Source organism: Alosa sapidissima, chromosome 5, assembly GCF_018492685.1.
Source record: "Alosa sapidissima isolate fAloSap1 chromosome 5, fAloSap1.pri, whole genome shotgun sequence".
Taxonomy (NCBI): Eukaryota; Metazoa; Chordata; class Actinopteri; order Clupeiformes; family Clupeidae; genus Alosa; species Alosa sapidissima.
This window is the reverse complement of record NC_055961.1, coordinates 36,669,527-36,688,775: the sequence shown is the minus strand read 5'-3', so window position 1 is coordinate 36,688,775 and position 19,249 is coordinate 36,669,527. Positions and strand designations below refer to the sequence as shown.

Sequence of the window (19,249 nt, the reverse complement as noted above, 5' to 3'; positions counted from 1 at the left end):
GACAAGTCATTAAAACCGAAGAGACAACATGTTTTGTTAAGTGCTAAACAGAGCTAGATAGCCAGATCTAGCTTTCATGGCAATTATTTTTGTAAAGGCTCAGTGTGAATGCTAAGTGGTGCTCTTACATTCATATTGATTATGAGGCAAAGGAAGGTACTGGAAAATCATAATTGCTTAATTGGCTTGCTTTAATAATTACTTTGGTGCTTATGGTTTATAGCTGAACATGTTACCTGGCTACCTTCCATAATCCATAAAATTATTTAAAGTAGTGCTTCATGACATCGTATTTGTGGTCAAAATACAGCAGGCCAAATAAGTATTAAACCCATCAACATTTTTTTCAGTAATTGTAGGCCTACTTCCAGTGGTGTTTATGTCTGTACATTATGTGCCCATGCATGTGGACATTGCATGGATCACCATGTGATAATTAATGTTAGGTGGGTGTGACAGTAATGGAAAAAGGTTGTCGTCACTCCAGTCATTATTTTCCATGATTAAGAAAACTGAATAAATCAAACTGAACTATTTATTTCCACCGACTACTAACAAATTGTTCATAATTGGTGTTTTATGGCCCAAACATAATTTCAAATGACTCTGAATGCACTCTCTGTGATATGAAATACAAATTAAACTTAATTTACACATCTACCAGCTGCTGCATCAGAGTAGACCTGAGTGAGGTAAAGCCATCATGCTAGCTATTAGCATAAAAAGTCTTACAGGAGGTCCAGGAAGTGAATGCAGTGAGAGGTCAGAAGCTGACAGACCCATCTGTGGACAAAGCTAAGGTGCTGCTGACAAGCTACTCATATCTCACAACATACAGGCTACTGTAACTGGTGAATATTCTTTTGGAAAACATGCATTTTAAGTTTTAAATTACTAAATAGTAGCATGATTACTTGATTGCCAAATGGACTTTGATGTACTATCATGTATTTCTTAAATAATTAGCAGATCTGAATTGTCCCTTTGAGATTTACTGAGATGAAAATGAACATATCAGAGATGGATCAATGACCTCACCTCCAACCCAAGCCACAGCTTGCCTTACTATAGAAACGGTTCCTTAGCAACCTCAAGGAGTGGGCTCATATTTAAGGGTCTGGCAGTGATGTGTAACACACCTTTACCTAGTTGCCTGCTGTACCTCCATCCCCATCAGTAATAAGGATGCATGCACGGCCATTGCTGTGGTAAGTTTTCTTATTATCATTTCTTGCACAGGTTTATCATTGATTCCATGGCAGGCATGGCAAGAAGGAAATTATGCATTAACATTTGTGTATTGTTAATTTTAATCTGTGTTGACCTATATGCAAGTTTACTGGGAGGTGGATTCATTTGAGATACAAAGCTTTCCCTGTAGTAAAGATGCATACTTATGGAGGTAATGATCCTTCTGTGTAATTATTCACTAACAGCCTACATTTTGTTTAAGATGAACTATACAAATTTCAAACTGTAAACAAACACTCAATATCATTGAGATTAATGTTCTGTCTGACTGGTCTATGACTTGGCTTCTACCTCTTATACATAAATGCCCTCTCAAATGACTTTTTATTCATGACTATTGACTATTTGTATTCACAGAGTTGTGACTGCCCTGACACACGCAAGCTGGTATAGCACAGTCACTGCAGAACACCACCATGGGCTCCGCTTCCTCATCATATCGTCCACGAGCTCTCTACCTTGACGTAGATGGCAAAATGCAGAAGGCAAGTCCAGCTGCATAAATGACCAGCAGCTCAGTCATACTTACTCAAGAATTACACATTCTCTACTATTTTTATTATGGTTAATCACTTGCATATGGTATGCAGACAACGTACTAACAACCTGGAACTTCCCTTCAAAGTACTTCATAAGAATCTTAGTAAAACAGACTGAAATAAGAACTCTGTCATTTGTCTTATTTTATTTCTGTACCAGTTTTTTCTGTAGATGTAGTGAGTTTGTGATATTACTGTTCACTGTACTTTTAGGTGATTTTTAGTCAACATTGCAGCCCTTATGATATCAGAGAACTTCTTTGTACTTCATCAAACATTGCAAGGTAACTGCACTCTCCTCATTACAATACCATTACATCACATTAGACATACACAAACTTGTTTGGTTTGAATATGCTTCAAACCTTCAAATAACTGATTATTGTTGTAAATATAATTTGTAAACAATAATTAATGTCTAAAATATATTTAGCCAGCAATCAACAGTTCTGGGCAAGTGCTGACATAGGCTGCGATGGGAAATAATGCAACAGAGTTAGTGATAAATCATTAATGCTCAATGAAACAGTAAATAGATTGAAAATGGAATACCAACTGCAGAATTATAGCAACTATTTTTCATCCTTCCTGAAAAGTTACAATATAACATTACATATCATTTACTATAAGCACACTCAAATGTTGGCTCACAAACAATGTGGTTCTTCATCATGACTTATTCTATAAATAATAGTATTTATCACTTCAATAACAGACTGCCTCGTTTTTAGTAAATACATTCTAATGGTAGCTTCTTTTACATCCGTGTAGGAACACAGCCATATCACTAGTTGATCCAGAAGGGGCCATGGTTTCTATCTATCCCACCATGCCAACCAACTCTCCCAAGTGAGCAGCTATTTCTTTTTTTTCCACATATGTAATGCGATCCTTAACATGGTGCACTCAAAAATCCTTGATTTTTGCTCCGTTTCAACCCTCTCTGGTGAAATTTCACCAACTTAAGATTCTGATACCATCCTGGCAACATTCTGGACACTGTCCCCTAGCAAAATCCTGGATACCATCCTGCCAAAATCTTGGATGTTGCTAGGATGGTATCAGAATCATAAGTTGGCAAAATTGCACCATGTGAAGGGATTTCGCAGATCACATCACATATGAAAGCTACATTCAACATCATAGAGTTCTCTGCTCACAATACACTATGAATGCTTCTCCTTCCTCAGTTGTTTATATAAAGTAGTGCCACAGGCCACAAGTCAAGTCGGAGGTAAGATTAGACTCTTTATTCACTCTGGTTACTGTATATGCTCTTTAGTTCAATAGATTGTTAAGCCTATATGTCTATTGTATTTTTATTTCTACATTTCATTCAACATATTCACCGTTTATTCAACATGACCAATGTATTGTACTTCTCTCCAGAGAAAGAAGATATGTTCCAGAACGTCTTGGCTCAGGTGGCAGAGCAATTCAGCAGGTAAAAAAGCTACGTTTTCCAGGGAATGCTGAATGTATTCAACAGATAACTGTATGCTTGTATCACTGCTGATAAATATTTTGATTGTTATGTTATTTTTCTTCCTTCTTTTGTGTGGGAATGTGTCAGGGCCTTCAGGATCAATGAACTGAAAGCAGAAGTCACAAACCGATTGGCCATGCTTGAGAAGAGAGTTGAGTGTAAGTTTCTCTCTCTAGGTGTCACCTGTGATAACTAGACCTATAGCAGCTAATAGTGTCACCTGTGATAAGTAGACCTATAGCAGCTAATAGTGTCACCTGTGATAACTAGACCCATAGCAGCTAATAGTTAAGCTGTGCAAAAATTAGTTTCTTAAGCAGAGATACGGGTCCTAGCTTAAAGGCAAAGAGCAAAGTCAGTCTATGAGCAAAGTTCTCTTGCCTGAACTAACATCATGTAGCATGAGACAGCTTTGAGCTGACCCACCTCTGTTTGTGCTTACAATCTCATTGTATTCAATTTGTAAAGTTATTAAGCCAGTTTTAGTTAGACTCTAGACACTTTGCCGAGCATTTCAATTAGGCCCCACTATGTCTTGCCTGTTTCTTTCAGTGGAAGGCCTAAAGGTGCTTGAGATTGAGAAATGCAAGAATGACCTCAGGAGGCTACGAGATGAAATGACTTCAAGGGGAGGGGGAAGGTAAAATGTTGATGGGCAAACAAAATCCACAATTTACACACACTTAATTGACAGGCATGATTTAATGCAAAGTGGTTATCCCTCAACATATAGTTATAGTTATGGTATTTTTCAGACTCTTTTATTCAAAGCGAAATAAAATTGCAGCATCTTAGCTTTCAATATGCCCTTGCTAATATAGATATGTATCAGGTAAGTTTAATCCTATCTAAGCCTCAATCCACACTGGCAAATGGTGTAATGAAATGTGTGAATATACTTCATTAGTGTGCGTATTTGTGCGTACACTGTGTAATGTCTCATCTCTTCTCTCAGAATGAATTGTGCCTGTAAATACAACTTCTCCGATGACGCCAAAAAACTGTCTCCCAGGCGTGACGTTCCGAGCTATCCAAAGGTAAATGAAAGCGTGACAGTGAACTTGGACGTGAAATTTGTAATTAAGAGACAAGATCTCATGGTGTCATTTCCTTCTTTTGTTCACAGTACACGCTATCTCAAGAGACTATTGAGGCTCTGAAGAAACCCACATTTGACGTCTGGCACTGGGAGCATAATGAGGTCTTTTACTCAGCATGAATTGTCTCTGTGTGTTTGCAAGAATTGTTCGGGGTTGGGACACATTATCTTTTAGCGAAATCTTTAAATATGAACCCCACAGAGACAGCAAGAGACTTCAAATGTACTCCAAAAATGACAGTAAATGTTCTGTTCTGTTCTGTTCATTAATGATGTTGTTGTTGTTGTTGTTGTTGTTGTTGTTGTTGTTGTTGCTGTTTGTAGATGCTAAGCTGTCTAGAGTACATGTACCATGACCTGGGGCTGGTGAAAGAGTTTAACATGAATCCAATCACACTGAAAAGATGGCTGGTAAAATATTCATTATGAAAAAAATCAACTTTACTGTTTACTCCACATATGGCATTAATTGTGTCACACTTCCATCATACAAACGTAGCATTGAAAATTGGACTGTTTCTGTGGATACACTGACTGTTAGAACAGTCTCCATGCACTCTGTCAGCCCATTGCTTGCTGTTAAACCCAATCTTACTTTTATGTCTTCTCTGTTTACAGCTGAGTATTCAGGAGCATTATCGTGAAAACCCCTTCCATAACTTCCGCCACTGTTTCTGCGTTAGCCAGATGATGTATGGAATGATTCATCTCACTAACCTTCTGGTGAGCCAATGTAAACATTATTATGCAGTCCTGATATACACATAATGATTTGACTGGCCTGTTAAATCTCTATAAACTGTGTGCCATTTGTTATTTAGGAAACACTCACAATGACAGACATGTGCATCCTCATGACAGCAGCAGTCTGCCATGATCTAGACCACCCAGGATACAATAACACGTATGTCACTAACCCTATATATAGCCTATATATTATATATACCCTAACATCAGGGGCTGTCTTTTGACTTCATTTGTATAGTCTGTGTATATATTTGACATGTTAGACTTTAGACTTTGCCTGTCAATTAAATGAGTGCCCTTGTTCTTAGCTGAAGAATAATGATTAGTTCAAATGCATGTATTTAGTTTAATGTTAGGATGTTCATACCTGAATTCTTTCTTTAATCAGATATCAGATCAATGCACACACTGAGCTGGCTGTGCGCTACAATGACATCTCCCCTCTGGAGAACCATCACTGTGCAGTGGCTTTCCAGATCCTCTCACTGCCCGAGTGCAACATATTTTCCAACACCGAGCCAGAGGCTTTCAAGCAGATACGACAGGTCTTTGTCTACAAACAGTATTAACTTACTCAACTGTTAACAGAAACAAATCTACCAAGCGATCAATAGTGTCAATTTTCTGATCTTTTTCCAATATTTTATGCCATTATTCTAACCTAATAATGCTGTGCTCATTCATTGTTTTACAGGCTATAATTACTCTCATATTGGCCACTGATATGGCGAGGCATGGGGAGATACTTGATTCGTTTAAAAAGAAAGTGGATAACTTTGATTTCACCAATGAGGAGCATGTCAAATGTGTATGTATTCATATAGATGTATGTTCACTACACGTTGCCCAATTACAATTTCTTACAGCCACTCCCTACAACAATCTCAACATAGGTCTTTTTGCGTTTCCTTCTGCAGCTGAAGATGGTTTTGATAAAGTGCTGTGACATCTCAAATGAAGTCAGGCCAACTGAAGTAGCTGAGCCATGGGTGGACTGTTTGCTTGAAGAATACTTTATGCAGGTAACTTCATGTACTGTATATCGTTCCTACAAAGGCTTAGGGTTACCTCCACATTTCTACCAATGTGTTATATGTAGGCTACAGCTGTGATGAGTAGGTTCATTGGGCTGGGGGGCAGGAAGCACAGATATCGCATGTTCAGTCGTGTGTGTTTTCTTCACCAGAGTGACAGAGAGAAATCTGAAGGGCTTCCAGTTGCTCCCTTCATGGACCGGGACAAGGTGACCAAACCCACCGCGCAGATCGGTTTCATCAAGTTTGTCTTGATACCCATGTTCGAGACAGTCATGAAGGTATGGAGGTCTGCTGTCTCAGATGTGCTGGATTTGCGGTGCTAGTGGGTGTTTTGTGGTCACATACTACTGCTTCCTCTCTTTGTCCCAGCTCTTCCCTCAGATTGAGGAAATTATGGTGCAACCTTTACGGGACTCCCGTGACCACTATGAAGAACTGAAAACGATTGACGACGCCATGACTGAGGTGGCAACACATTTTTTCCAAACTCTCAGCTGATTTCAGTGACAGGTTGCTCTGTTTATGTGCATGTGTGATAGAGGAGGTTGCTACATTTTCTGCTAATGGTTCTTTCTTTTCTCTTTTCTCTTTTTTCTCTAGGCACAGAAGAAAAAGTCTGACAGTATGCCCCTGGGAGGAAAGAAAAAATAAAAACAACTATCTTCTATCTGTGTTTAAGTAAGTAGTGAGAAAATGTGTCCTGAATGTATTAGTATATACAATCTCAGTACAAACTAAGCATTTTCACAGCAATATCAGGTAAAACATAGATGCCCTCTCGACCCATAAGAATGTTACAGAATATTTAATTGATGCAACTAATCTTTAGATCTAATATGTGTTTATTTGAATATAATGTGCTGATATTAGATGTGAGAGTAATGCCCTTTATTTCCTGTGGATTCCTTTTTCTAGTAAGTTATTTATTCTTTAGTCTTTATAACCTATTATATCTTCATAACATAACTTGTTTAGTTATTTCATCTTCTGATTTACTTGTTTCCTGCTGCCGTGCATCTGACTGCACAACCTTTTGTCCTTGAGTCCCTCCTCTCCCCTGACCCTTGCACGCTAGATAAGATTCTCTTCAGGTCACATGCTCTTGTTTGGAACCGTTTAGGTCACATTCCTGTGGTTCCTCTCTCTCCACAACCACAACATTATCATAGCTCGTGCTAGGCCTGTACTTTGTGTGGTTCTACCTTTGGCCAGCCACTGTGGCACCTCCCGTTAACCTCCAACGCTTGGATTTTCTTGCTCTGTAGGGGCTGTGCTTCACTGAGGATCCAGACTACAGTCTTAACTGACCTGTCCACGTCAGCTATAGCCACTGAGACCGATCTTGCAAAACATGTGAATTGTTCACAAAACCTTATTCTATTCAGTAGAGGCCTTCCAGTTGTCTACAGGATCCAACGTGGCAGTTTGACTTCGAGTCGAGTATAGATGTTAGAATGTTTGACTGTGACTTTTGATTCTGTTTAGTTGTTTTTTTTTGCTGCATATACTTGTAATTTATACTTTCACAAACTGTTACCAAGAAAAACTACAGCTACACATACTCAGTAATACCAAACTTAAATCCTTGTGATCATTGTACAGTGTCAAATGTTTGATATATACAATGTTGTTATCACAGTATGGTGTAGATGAAATACACCATTTTGATTTATACTAAGCACCATGGCATCCGTGCCTGTATGGCAACAAATAAACACATTTGTAATTCTGTATTAGGAGAATTCATTAAATAGCAGCTGACTTTTCATTTATGCTTCATTTGACACCTACTTTCTTATGAAAGCATAGCAACCCTATTTCCTTTCAGAAACCATACAAGTGCTGATAAGCGATTAAATGAAGGTTGTGCATTATCTCATAGAGGACACACTCAGATCAGAGCGTCGCCTTAGCACAACTCCTCACATCTTCTCCTGTCAGCACAGCTTAGCGTGTCCCTGAGACCAAGTGTCAGAGGCACCTGTTCCGCTGTGTGTGTGTGTGTGTGTGAGTGAGTGTGTGTGAGTGTGTGTGTGTGTGTGTGTAAGCTGGAAGTGTTCCTCTTGGTCACAGGTGAGAGCGACACCTCCACTTTAGAGGGCCTGCTATTGGCAGTGGATTTTAATCTCATGGCCCAAGGTGCAGGGGGGGACTAAAGTCACAAAGCAGCGCTGCTATGGAGGCACTTCATTTCTGTCCCTGTTGTGTTGTGTGCACAGATGGAGGAATAGGGACATGTCTCAAATGATTCTCTTTCAAAAGAGGGATGTGTGCTCTCCGTTGGTCTCCGTGTTTTCACCAGTGTCATTACCACTGCACATATTTCCATATTTTAGATTTAATGTGTTAGAAATTCATTGCATGTCTCTATACAGAAGATGAGAACTTTCATGCTACAAATTGCATAGTGGTTACATGGGGGACAGTGTTGTGATATTTAAGATATACTTCTCAAGAATATCAATTTCAATTTATTGTGCTTATAGAGCGCCAAAACATTACACATGTATCATGGCGCTTTACAGAATGTAGACAATCAGAGAAAAAAAAAGAAAAGAAAGGAAGAAAAGAAAAGATTGTCATTTATGTCATTATGTTTATTATTATGTCATTTAAACAGACTTTTAATTTGTTTCCAATGTTTTGTAAATGATTCTCCCCAGTGTGTATAATATAGCATGAGGAAGAGAAGAGGAAGAGGAGGAAGAGATGTCAGATTTATATGCCTACGGTACTTGTTGTTTACCTACAAACAACATGTGTTTGCTGCTGTTCATTTATGCACAACACACACCCACACACATTCTCTGGTGTTTCACCTCCACGAGGAGCACATTTTCAGAACCTCCAGAGAGTCTGGGGTTTGAAATAGACACATGACACCAGCTCATACGTAAGGGTATCCTCTAGGTCACCCACAGCAGCCCACTGGGGTCAGATACAAGTGGTTCAGTCGCAGCACCCATCCCAACGCCCCCTCTCAAAGCCAAGAGGTGCTGAGCACTGCCAAGTATACCACGGCTTTGTTCCGCAAGCATGACTGGTTTATTTATTTTGAAGCCAAGATAACACTGTACAATTGCAGTAGCATTGAAAGTAGAGGCTGGTTTTCAGTTAACAAACACTAATGTGTATATCTCTGAATGTCTGAAACAATGTCTGAAAGATAGATCCATATTTGCATGTCTGGATGTGTAAGATAACATAACAGTGATTTCCAGACCTTCAGCGTTTGCATGTGTTGCTTTACAAAGGGGGCTGGTTTGGGGTTGTGTGTCACTTCTGACCCTAGCCACTGTAGAGAGGGGCCCCTCTCTCCTCTCTTGCCCAAATGAAAAGGGCTTTCAGGATGCGAGGGCCATCCATGGCAATCCCCATGCAAACTTTCAATCATGACAATCTTGGCAGTATGATGTCTGATTTCATTTTTTTAGTGTAGTCTTTGTCAACATCTCCAGATAACCATAACATTTCTGGATGGTGTTCATCAACAAGAGCAGGCAGTATCTTTGACAAAACACAAATAAGCTATCACTCAAGTTTTGCATGCACCATCAAAAAAGTCATTTGAAATTCATGTGCATTTTGTGTTCAGCTATACAATTCCCCAAATGCTGTTTCCATCTGTCAATGGAGTGATTATGTTGTAGGATATAGATAAATCAGTGCGCATAGAAAACATTGATGTAAGGCAGCCCTCTAGCTGTGAAAAACAGCATTATTGCAAACCGCCTTTGATTTCAGTTGTACCTAGCATTTAGCCAAAATGAAAGCAAACGCCCTTGCGGAAAACAAAATGTGGCGACAGTATGTATGATTTGTAATCCTATGTTGGCAAGAAAAGCATTTTGGTGAATGTAAGGAAATTATCACAAGAAAGATGAAAAAGCCACACAATTGCCCCAGGCGGAGCGAACGCCAAACCTACTGGCATAGACTGAATCCTGAATCACGCAGCTTTAAATAAGCCAAAGATAAGATAGGTTTGGTAAAAATGGACATTAAAGTGATTCGTTTTTTTTTTTGTAAGTCCATCATATAATGAGTTAATTTACATTCTGTGGTATTCTCTTACATCTGTGTTTTTCATGGGGAAATATTTCCCAGGGCGATGTTCCTTTAAGAAGTAGCCCCCCACTCAAGCACTTGAGTCTCGGCAGTCAGGAAAGTTGGTTTGAACTTCCGAGGAAGTAATGGGACTTCAAGAAGGGGACAATGGGGGGAAAGCTGACTTGATAAAACAAGTATCTTATTGTTACATGTCGTCTCATATCGCATCGTCTCGCGTCTTAGATTTCTGAACACTTGGATTTTTAATTTTGGATTGAGTCAGAACTCTAATCAACGGAGTGATATTCAACACTTAAACGACAGGAACGGCTGTGGCTGTGGCAGACCTCTTTAAGATTTCCATTTTACCTTTGTGTTTTGCTATTAAAGAGAACACACGTTGCGGAGATATGTTTTGTAGCTGCGTTAAATGAGTTTGCTGGAATTCCCCAGAGGTTTTGGAATGTACGCACGACAGAATTTGTCAGCCCTACTTACGATTTTGTTCCTTATTTTTACATTATTTGTAACGGTAGGTATTTGCACAGACCTTAAAGTATTAGTTCGTTTGAGTGATGGGCAAATTACAGAGGAAACTCTGGAGGCAGACAGTGAGAGGGATGTTATCACTGTGGAATTCAAGCAAGGAGATGGCACTCTCATAACAGTCTTGGCTGACTTTAAACGGGTGAGTGTTGATATCGTCTTAGTTTAATAATAGCCTACATTTTAGATTTTACCCCATACCTTGTGAATACTTCATAGTTCATCATAGTTGTTGTATTATTGTGGTTTCTAGCTTCCACTGAATCGCAGTATCTTTAGTGGTTTTTGGCGTGAAATAGCGCAATTCAACGTAGACTGCAATTCATTATCTTAATTATGAATAATCTAAGGTTGTGTGGACAGGTTATTTTATATTCAGGTTAAGTGTTTTCTTTCACTTCTCCAAAAAATTGAGCTGCGTAATAGCGCTCTTAATATCTCGTGAAAGACATTTTGTGATAACTTTAATAAGCAGCATCAAATGCAATGCCGACACAGAAATGACTCAGTAAGTAAAATACTAACTTATAAGTTACATAGCTATTCATCTGCGAATACAACCAAGCTCTAAATTGTATGTGATATAGCCTAGAATCTATTAGTCTCCACTGGGAAGAAGAGTGAGGCTCTCTCAAATACCAGGCCTACTGTATGCATGAAGAGCATCTTGTCTTCTGCCAGAGCTCGTCAACTCAATTTAGGGGCCTGCCTCTTTCCATGTGCCTCCAATCACTGCTTTCCACTAATTCTGTGGAAAAATAAATAAAGGAGTAGGCATATGGGCCACCACCAAGTGGCAAGTAAGGCAGCATTCACTTGTGCAAAAAATTGCAAATGGACAATTATGAAGCCATTTACTTGATGAACAACTTGCTAACCATATTTCGTATGCCCTATCAACAACATGGTTGCTGTATGCGCAGCTTACTCACCTGGGTATGAAACAGGGCAAATAAGTTGCGCTACATCCTTCCACGTTGAACCCTCCGAGTCTTTGTAGGCCTATTATTTTTACAACATTATCTGTCAGCAAGTGTGATTTACGATGCAACGTCGGGCGCTGTGAAACACTAGGGAGCTGGTGCCGTGCAGGTCAGGTTAGATTTGACACCCAAACCTCCCCACCTCACATTCCCCAACAAATACACAAGCATTATATTTCTCACTTTCCCTGAGGTTACCCATGCCTGTACACTTACTCAGCGTCTCGAGTGTTATTAGGCCATCATGTCATAGGTCCATGTAGTTATATGTACATTCATGTCTTTCTTTCTACAATTTACATTTTGGAATATCTTCCAGTCTGGACAGTGGACATGATCACTTCTTGATGCCTGCTGCTGCTACTAATGCCAGAAATTCAAAATGTTATGACGCTGATCATTAGGCGACTGGAATGAAAAGACTACTATTGGCCAATAAAGAAGCTCTGTTGGAACATTTGAGCATTTGTTCCCTTTTCAGGGCGCTTGGGCTTGATATGTGTGGTATGCGTGTGGGTCAGTGGGTTAGTTAGGGGATCAGCTGATTGATGCAGACCTCTGCTGGAGGCGGAGCGGTCAGACAGCAGGTTCACATTTCTGGGTCTTGTCCTGCGTCACGAACAACCCATTTTAGCTGAGTAGGTCAGATTGCACTTTTATTGTGAAACTCAAAGCTGTTGAATGCCTGCCATGTTATGAGTAATTTGAGGTTAAACCTTTTCACAATAATCTACTCTATGAGTTAGCAGGTTAACTTTGGTCTATTAAGTTTAGAGAGTATTTCCTAACCACCTGCTACCACAGATGACCGGTGTCTATTACTTTGCCAGCTTCGGAGTTATTTTAGATTATTTAGAATCTAAACTAACAACAAAACAGTAAAAAAGATACTTCTGAATTGCGGTAGTGAAATTGTTGATATGTTTAGTTAGCATCCATGGAATAAATTGGATTAGGTCCAACCAGTTGGTCATTATTAAAGAATACTGTAGATCCTTTTAGGACTTTTTACCGACCATGTTGTAATGGTCTATTTGGTAACAATAACCTACTGTCTAGGTTATGATATAGTGTTTACTGTGTTCAGTGACTCATTCTGAGGTTAAGGAGAGATGACTGGCAAGGCCTGCATTGCTTGTTAGTCTATTCTCCTCTCATCCTTCATTCCTATCATCATTCTATGTTCTTCATAGCATGTGAAGATCTTCCGTGCCCTTGTTCTTGGGGAACCGGAGCGGGGCCAGACGCAGTACCAAGCCCTCTGCTTCATCACACACCTCGACCCTCGCGAGTTCATCCCCACTGAATCCATGGCCAGGCTCCGACAGGTGAGTCACCTCTCCTGAGGAGTGAAATCTTGCTCTAGACATGGGTGGGGCATGGAGCACGGACTTATAATCAACACCTGTAAAATCCCTTCCATTCTTTTCCTGTCGTCTAGAAAAACTCCCACGTGGTGCGCTCGGCCGACGAGAGCCGGGGGCCAGAGCAGCTCAGCATGGATGTGGCCGTCAACCTGACCCAGGCCTGGCAACTGAGCGCCCACATCCGCAACGTCTGTGGCGAGGCCCAGCAGGCCTACACCAGCCAGGCAGATGTGACCCGCTGGACTGGGAGAGGTGGGTAGTGCCTCCATCTGCCTTGGGATGAATACAGTCCTTCTAGTTCCAGGAGTATGGGCTTTTGACACATGCACAGAGTTCAGTGTGTAGTAGTTGTTGTTGCAGTGCAGTAAGTTTGGCCTTTAGATATAAATCTCTCCCTATTAAATAGTGACCATCATTTTGCTCAAAGGTTTGAAGGAAGTATATCTGAGCACAATAGCCTATCAAACCACACCCTTCCCTTCTCTGCCTATAAAGCAACAGCTTGCAATGGCTTGCATCCTGTATGGCTCAGTCTGACATCTTGATTGGCTGGAATACTGTATGGCTCAGTCTGACATCTTGATTGGCTGGAATACTGTATTGTTCAGTCTGAGAGTTTCTTACGCCCCCCGCTACTTTATTTGTTTCCCATTTGGAGTCAGGATTGTGTATTAACACCGTATTGTTTTAATAAGTGCACACATTTCATTTCATTTCTCGATCCCACCCCATCTCTCTCTCCCACTCACTACCTGTCTCTTCGCTGTCCTGTCCTATAGAGGCAAAAAAGCCCCAAAATATATATATACATATTTAAAATTGTGTATTAAATGAGAATCACAGACTACACCTTTAAGCAAGTATGTTTTGTTATTCCCTGCAGGACTGCAGAGATCCATGTTTGAGGTCCAGCCCTCCGATCCAGACGTGCCCACTCCGCTGGCCTGCTCAGTGGCCACAGGCCTGTGGGAGCCCTGCCTGTGCTCGTACCGCCTGAGTCTGGAGTGGTACCCCTGCCTGCTCAAGTACTGCCGCGGCAGAGGCCCCAGCCCCTACAAGTGCGGCATCCGGAGCTGCAGCAAGAGCTTCCGTTTCAGCTTCCACACGCCACACAGACAGCTCTGCCTCTGGGACGAGGAGGCGTAGGAAGCTGTGCCCGCGCCCAGTCTGCAGAGGAACAGTGCCCAGCCGTATGCCCATATGTTCACATGCCAAGTGTGCAAAGCTCGATGTTCTCCTCCTCACCAACAGTCGAGATATTTTTTTTTCTCTGAATCTGTGAACGTCAAAAGATGTGTGCCTTTCTGACACGCTGTGTGTGCGTGCTCCAGAGCCAGAGTATGTGGAAGACGGTGTCACGGGGACCCGTCCCACTCACTGTGTTAAGGGATAATTAGTATGCTGTGCAGTGGTGTCATGATCTAGTGACCAGTGGTCCCAAAGTCCCATGCTGGATGCCTTGACCCCCGAGGACCTGCCGGTGTCTTAGTTTGACTTTCTTACATATGCAGTTTTTTTTTTATTATTGTTATTATTATTATTATTATTATTGTTGTTATTGTATTATTTATGAACAACAGTAGCTGGTTAGATATCCATGAAGCTAAAAATATCTTTATAGCACTAAAAAAAACAAGTTTGGATTAGATTATCTGATTGGAAACTTCAGATCACAACTTGGTCGTAGCACTCGCAGTGAACCTGTACCTCATACAAGTGTCTTTTTTTTGTTCAGTTTCATAATGATCATAATTGACATTTACAATTACACACATTGCCCTGCCTTAAGTATGCTGTGGTACTATGACACCACACATTGCCCTGCCTTAAGTATGCTGTGCTACTATGACACCACACATTGCCCTGCCTTAAGTATGCTGGCCCACTATGGCATGCTGGGCTTTAAGCCTCACAGTATATGAAATGTATTCTCAGTGCCTTTGTCCTAGGGGTCTCACTTGTTTTTACAGAGGTGCTTGAGCTGTTTTGCCACCAGCTGATCTTGTTATGCTTGGGTAGTGAGGCATTCTGTGCTAGATGTGTCTCTGGTGTTAAATGTTAATTAAGTGTTATATTGAGGTTGATAAAATGTTTGTAAAATGTTTGTAAAGGTTATTATTGACTGAGATTATTCACGCCAGTTGAAAATGCTACATACCCCAGACTTGGGTATTAGACCGAGGTGTCTATGTTCAGGTAACCGTCCCTCAAAGGGTGTCCGTTTTTGCACCATATCCTTTGATTTAAAGATGTTTTTTTCATACGTAGACATGTTGCACGCATCTGTTGACACTCACAGACAGAATGTCCCTGTTGGATGGTAATGGGACGTGTAGTAGATGTCCAGGGGTTTCTCTACATTGTTTGTATGCCCTATTGTCATCACTACTGGTGATCATATTCACCATTAATGACATGAACGTGATGCTAATATTACTGTGAACTGACACAAGCCAAATATGGTCCAAGTTGCAACATACGTGTATGTAGAATATTGAGATATAAATCTTTAACTATTTTTTTACAACTAAATCTAAGGGTATTACCTGCATTTGTGATGGTTAAATAAAATGCTGTTCTTACAAAGATTGCTCTGGCTTATTTGAGAAATTGCTGTATTACACTAAGTAGGCATACTTCTCACCCACACAAGTGATGTCTCAACACACTACACTACTCCCATATGTCTGCAGTGAAGGCCAGGGGCTGTTGTTTGTGTTTCTGATTTATAGCTGAATACTGCCCTCTGGTGGTTCAATGTTGTAATTTGTATTTGAGACCATGGACAATATGCACTTGTAACAACAATCTGCATTAATTGGCATTGTGTAGGTTTTTGTAGGCAGTTAGCCTTGGACTCCTCTTCAGATTAATTTTGATGGTTAATATCCATGTGAAACAGATAGACACACCTGTCATTTCCTCTAGCTGTACAGGGTATGCACTAGGCCCGTGCAGGCTAGTTCAGTGCTCTAGATCGGAACCCTCCACAAAAATGTGAGAAAAGCTCACAGCAAATCACCAACCATATGACCACAACACACAGCTCGGCATGCTTGCCAACTGCGCTATTGTTCCTGCTGGGTTTGTTGCATGCCTTTTCGATATAGCTATCTCGCTAGTTTTAGATCATAACTTCTTATTTTTGTTGGTTGTATATGCACACTTGTCAAGTCAAGTCAACTTTATTTATATAGCGCTTTGGACATTTGTGTGTTTCTTTGACTACCAAAAGGATTACAGACTTTCATAGTTTTTTATTCCTTATGTAAACAAACACTCACTCCACCTGTGTTCTTATGGTTTCTAACAATCTTTTTACAACTCTTATGATGTGTTTTAGAACTTTGTATTTTTAAGCCTTTTTAGCCTATTCTTATTTCTTCTTATTCTGATTTATTTTATGTTTTTTTTTATTTTTTTATTTTGTCCACCATGCTTTTACTCAATACTGCTTCCTATTCTCTGATGGTGTAAAGCACATTGAATTGCCTTTGTGTATGAAATGCCCTATATAAATAAACTTGCCTTGCCTATCTAGTGTAACAAGGATAAAAGTAGGCCTACAAACTTTTATTCACTCCAATGAACATGAGAGCTACACTGTATCTCAGTGAAAGGGGCAGATCCATGGTATTCACGCTATCTTAAATAATTAATTGTGCTACAGTCCCAAAATCACTAAGCTATAGCCTATATGGCAAATACCCAGCACAGAGACCAGCTAGACTGTCAACTTGTAAATGACATGTAAACACTTAAGAACAAAACTGGTTCTTACATTGTAAGTGGAGGTGTTATTTTCACTTCCTTTTCTCTGTTTTTCATCATTAATGATAATGCCTGTACTATGGCCTGCACACCAATACAAAGCCATTATGTTGCATCAGCAGAACAGCCATTTGCTGTTATTTCACATAAATTGAATTGCGTAACAAATGTATGCAAATGACTACAGTCATCTAAAATTGACGGTGTGTTCATTAAAATTAACTGTTACTTCTCTACTGAAACATTTTACTCTCAAATACAGGTGGGTCTCAAATAATTTAAATATTGTGGAAAAGTTCACCCCCCCCCCCCCCCCCCCCCCCCCCCCCCCCCCAATTTAGTTCAAGATATTTCAGATATTCTAGATTCCTTATATAAAGTGAAATATTTCAAGCCATTTTTTGTTTTGATCTTGATGATTATGGCTTACAGCTAATGAAAACCAAAAATGAGTATCAATAAAGAGGTTATACAGAAAAGTCTACCTTTTGAAAAGAATGAGCTAATCTGACTAATCTGAAATAGTTCATTTATACACTCAATACTTGTCGGGCTGCTTTTGCACAAATGTGGTGCAGTATTTCACTTCCACAATCTAGAATATATGAAAGATACAGTTTTTGAACTAAATTAGGGGGACAAAATGAACTTTTCCATGATATTCTAATTTTTTGAGACCCACCTGCATACTATATGCAAACAAGTGTATTCAACTGTCACAACCAGTAAATAATAAAAATCTATACTGTATGTTGTTATTCCAAGAGAGACATGCATCAAAGTTTATGAATAACAAGTGACAGGATCTCCCGTGATGTAAAACCATTTGTGCTTTCCAGTCATCTGAACACTGAAGGTGTGAGTGCTGTCACTGACATCTGGGATGATGCTGAAATGTGGAGCATTCCACTACTGAGGAGGGTGGCATGATATAAAGCATTCTGTGACATGCAGTGGGTACAGGTGTACAGATAGGAGTGTCAAGAAAGTAGCTCTCTTAAATGTCCAGAAAGCACAGGTAATGTCCACCAATCTCATCACAGTTTCATAGCACCATTGATATTTCACATAACAATGAGGGACCCCTTTGGAGATGAATAACCCACATCCTTGGGTGTGCTGTTTATGGGCTTTATCTCTGAAAAAGAATATTGAAGTGACCAAAACACAATGACACAGATAGGAAGACTGTCACAACCAGTAAATAATAACTGACTTGAACTGATACTGAAAGTAAGGAAAACCACATAGAAGATACAAAGTTATTTTTTTACAATATCCCTGAGCTTTAGTTTTGAATAATGATATAAGGATTATTTTTAGGTAGGTAACAGCCACCAACCTGGTTTTATAGCCCACCATTCATATTCAGCATGACAAAGATCACTTTTGGAGATGAGTAACCCACACACTCTGGTGTGTTGTTTATGGGCCTATTTCTGCAGAAGGATATTCAAGTCACCAGAAAACAATGACAGGCTGGTACATTAAGCCTGCTATCTGTCAGATAGGAAAACCGAAAAAGACTTCAACTGATACTAGAGGTAAAGAAAACATCATGTAGAGGCTACAGTGTTATACTGACAGTGTCCCTGAGCATTGCTTTTTTGAATAATAATTCAAGAATGATGATTGATCAGGATGTTACATGTATCTTATGTTATACTATCATTACTACTACCACCACTATTTTACTGTGTGTGTGTGTTATGACATGCAGTAATCTATAGTAATCTAGTAATCAAACGCGGCGGCGCGCCTGGTCTACAACCAACCCAAAAGGGCACATGTTACCCCGCTGCTCATCCAGCTACACTGGCTACCTATGGCGGCCCGCATCAAATTCAAGTCTCTAACGCTTGCCTACAAAGTAGTCTCCGGCTCTGCTCCCACCTACTTGAATGCCCTCATACAGACTTACACTACCTCCAGACCGCTGCGCTCCTCTGACGAACGACGTCTAGCTCTACCACCGGTACGCTCAAGCCAATCCAAACTTTTCTCATCTGTTGTTCCTCGTTGGTGGAACACACTGCCAGTTCCTACAAGGGCAGCGACATCCTTTTCCACTTTCAAAAAAATCCTGAAGACCCAGCTCTTTAGAGAACATCTACTCTCATAGCAACACTTACAACAAGTCTTACTGATCCTAGCACTCACCAGCCGTTTTAAACTGACAAGTAACTGTTAAAAACAGCACTCACCGACGCACTTATTCCTACTGTACTCTAATGTTTTTTTTAAACTGTCCTAAAATTGTGAGAATTGTTCTAAAACTTACTGTTTACCATGTTGTTAGTCGCTTTGGTTAAAAAGCGTCAGCCAAATGTAATGTAATGTAATGTAATGTAATCTTAGTGTGCTTAACTGTAC

At 40.1% G+C, this 19,249-nt stretch overlaps 2 protein-coding genes across 3 annotated transcripts; both read left to right on the top strand.

The window, feature by feature from the left end:
* Nucleotides 1-1,128: 1,128 nt before the first annotated feature.
* Nucleotides 1,129-7,905, top strand: LOC121708573 (high affinity cGMP-specific 3',5'-cyclic phosphodiesterase 9A). Of its 2 annotated transcripts, XM_042091326.1 has the most exons (20): nt 1,129-1,208; nt 1,609-1,736; nt 2,004-2,074; nt 2,562-2,639; nt 2,981-3,024; nt 3,180-3,234; nt 3,364-3,434; nt 3,829-3,916; nt 4,232-4,313; nt 4,403-4,477; nt 4,700-4,786; nt 4,994-5,098; nt 5,197-5,279; nt 5,511-5,667; nt 5,817-5,930; nt 6,040-6,144; nt 6,309-6,437; nt 6,529-6,627; nt 6,760-6,837; nt 7,425-7,905. In XM_042091326.1, exons 2-19 carry the CDS (start codon nt 1,668-1,670, stop codon nt 6,808-6,810), a joined length of 1,563 nt encoding a protein of 520 aa, XP_041947260.1. In that variant the 5' UTR covers nt 1,129-1,208; nt 1,609-1,667; the 3' UTR covers nt 6,811-6,837; nt 7,425-7,905. The 2 variants fall into 2 exon arrangements, with proteins under 2 accessions (XP_041947260.1, XP_041947261.1); XM_042091327.1 differs by lacking the exon at nt 7,425-7,905 and having other exon boundaries at nt 6,529-6,800.
* Nucleotides 7,906-10,297: 2,392 nt separating this feature from the next.
* On the top strand, nt 10,298-15,691 carry oafb (OAF homolog b (Drosophila)). Its single transcript, XM_042091410.1, has 4 exons — nt 10,298-10,897; nt 12,932-13,066; nt 13,180-13,357; nt 13,989-15,691. Exons 1-4 carry the CDS (start codon nt 10,640-10,642, stop codon nt 14,249-14,251), a joined length of 834 nt encoding a protein of 277 aa, XP_041947344.1. The 5' UTR covers nt 10,298-10,639; the 3' UTR covers nt 14,252-15,691.
* The last annotated feature ends 3,558 nt before the right edge of the window (nt 15,692-19,249 follow it).

Coding starts and splice junctions, on each gene's coding strand:
- oafb (XM_042091410.1), top strand. CDS start 10,640: ATGAGTTTGCTGGAATTCCCCAGAGGTTTTGGAATGTACGCACGACAG. Junction 10,898..12,931: donor TCTTGGCTGACTTTAAACGG/GTGAGTGTTGAT, acceptor TGTTCTTCATAG/CATGTGAAGATCTTCCGTGC. Junction 13,358..13,988: donor GACCCGCTGGACTGGGAGAG/GTGGGTAGTGCC, acceptor TATTCCCTGCAG/GACTGCAGAGATCCATGTTT.
- LOC121708573 (XM_042091326.1), top strand. CDS start 1,668: ATGGGCTCCGCTTCCTCATCATATCGTCCACGAGCTCTCTACCTTGAC. Junction 3,025..3,179: donor GGCCACAAGTCAAGTCGGAG/GTAAGATTAGAC, acceptor ACTTCTCTCCAG/AGAAAGAAGATATGTTCCAG. Junction 5,668..5,816: donor CTTTCAAGCAGATACGACAG/GTCTTTGTCTAC, acceptor ATTGTTTTACAG/GCTATAATTACTCTCATATT.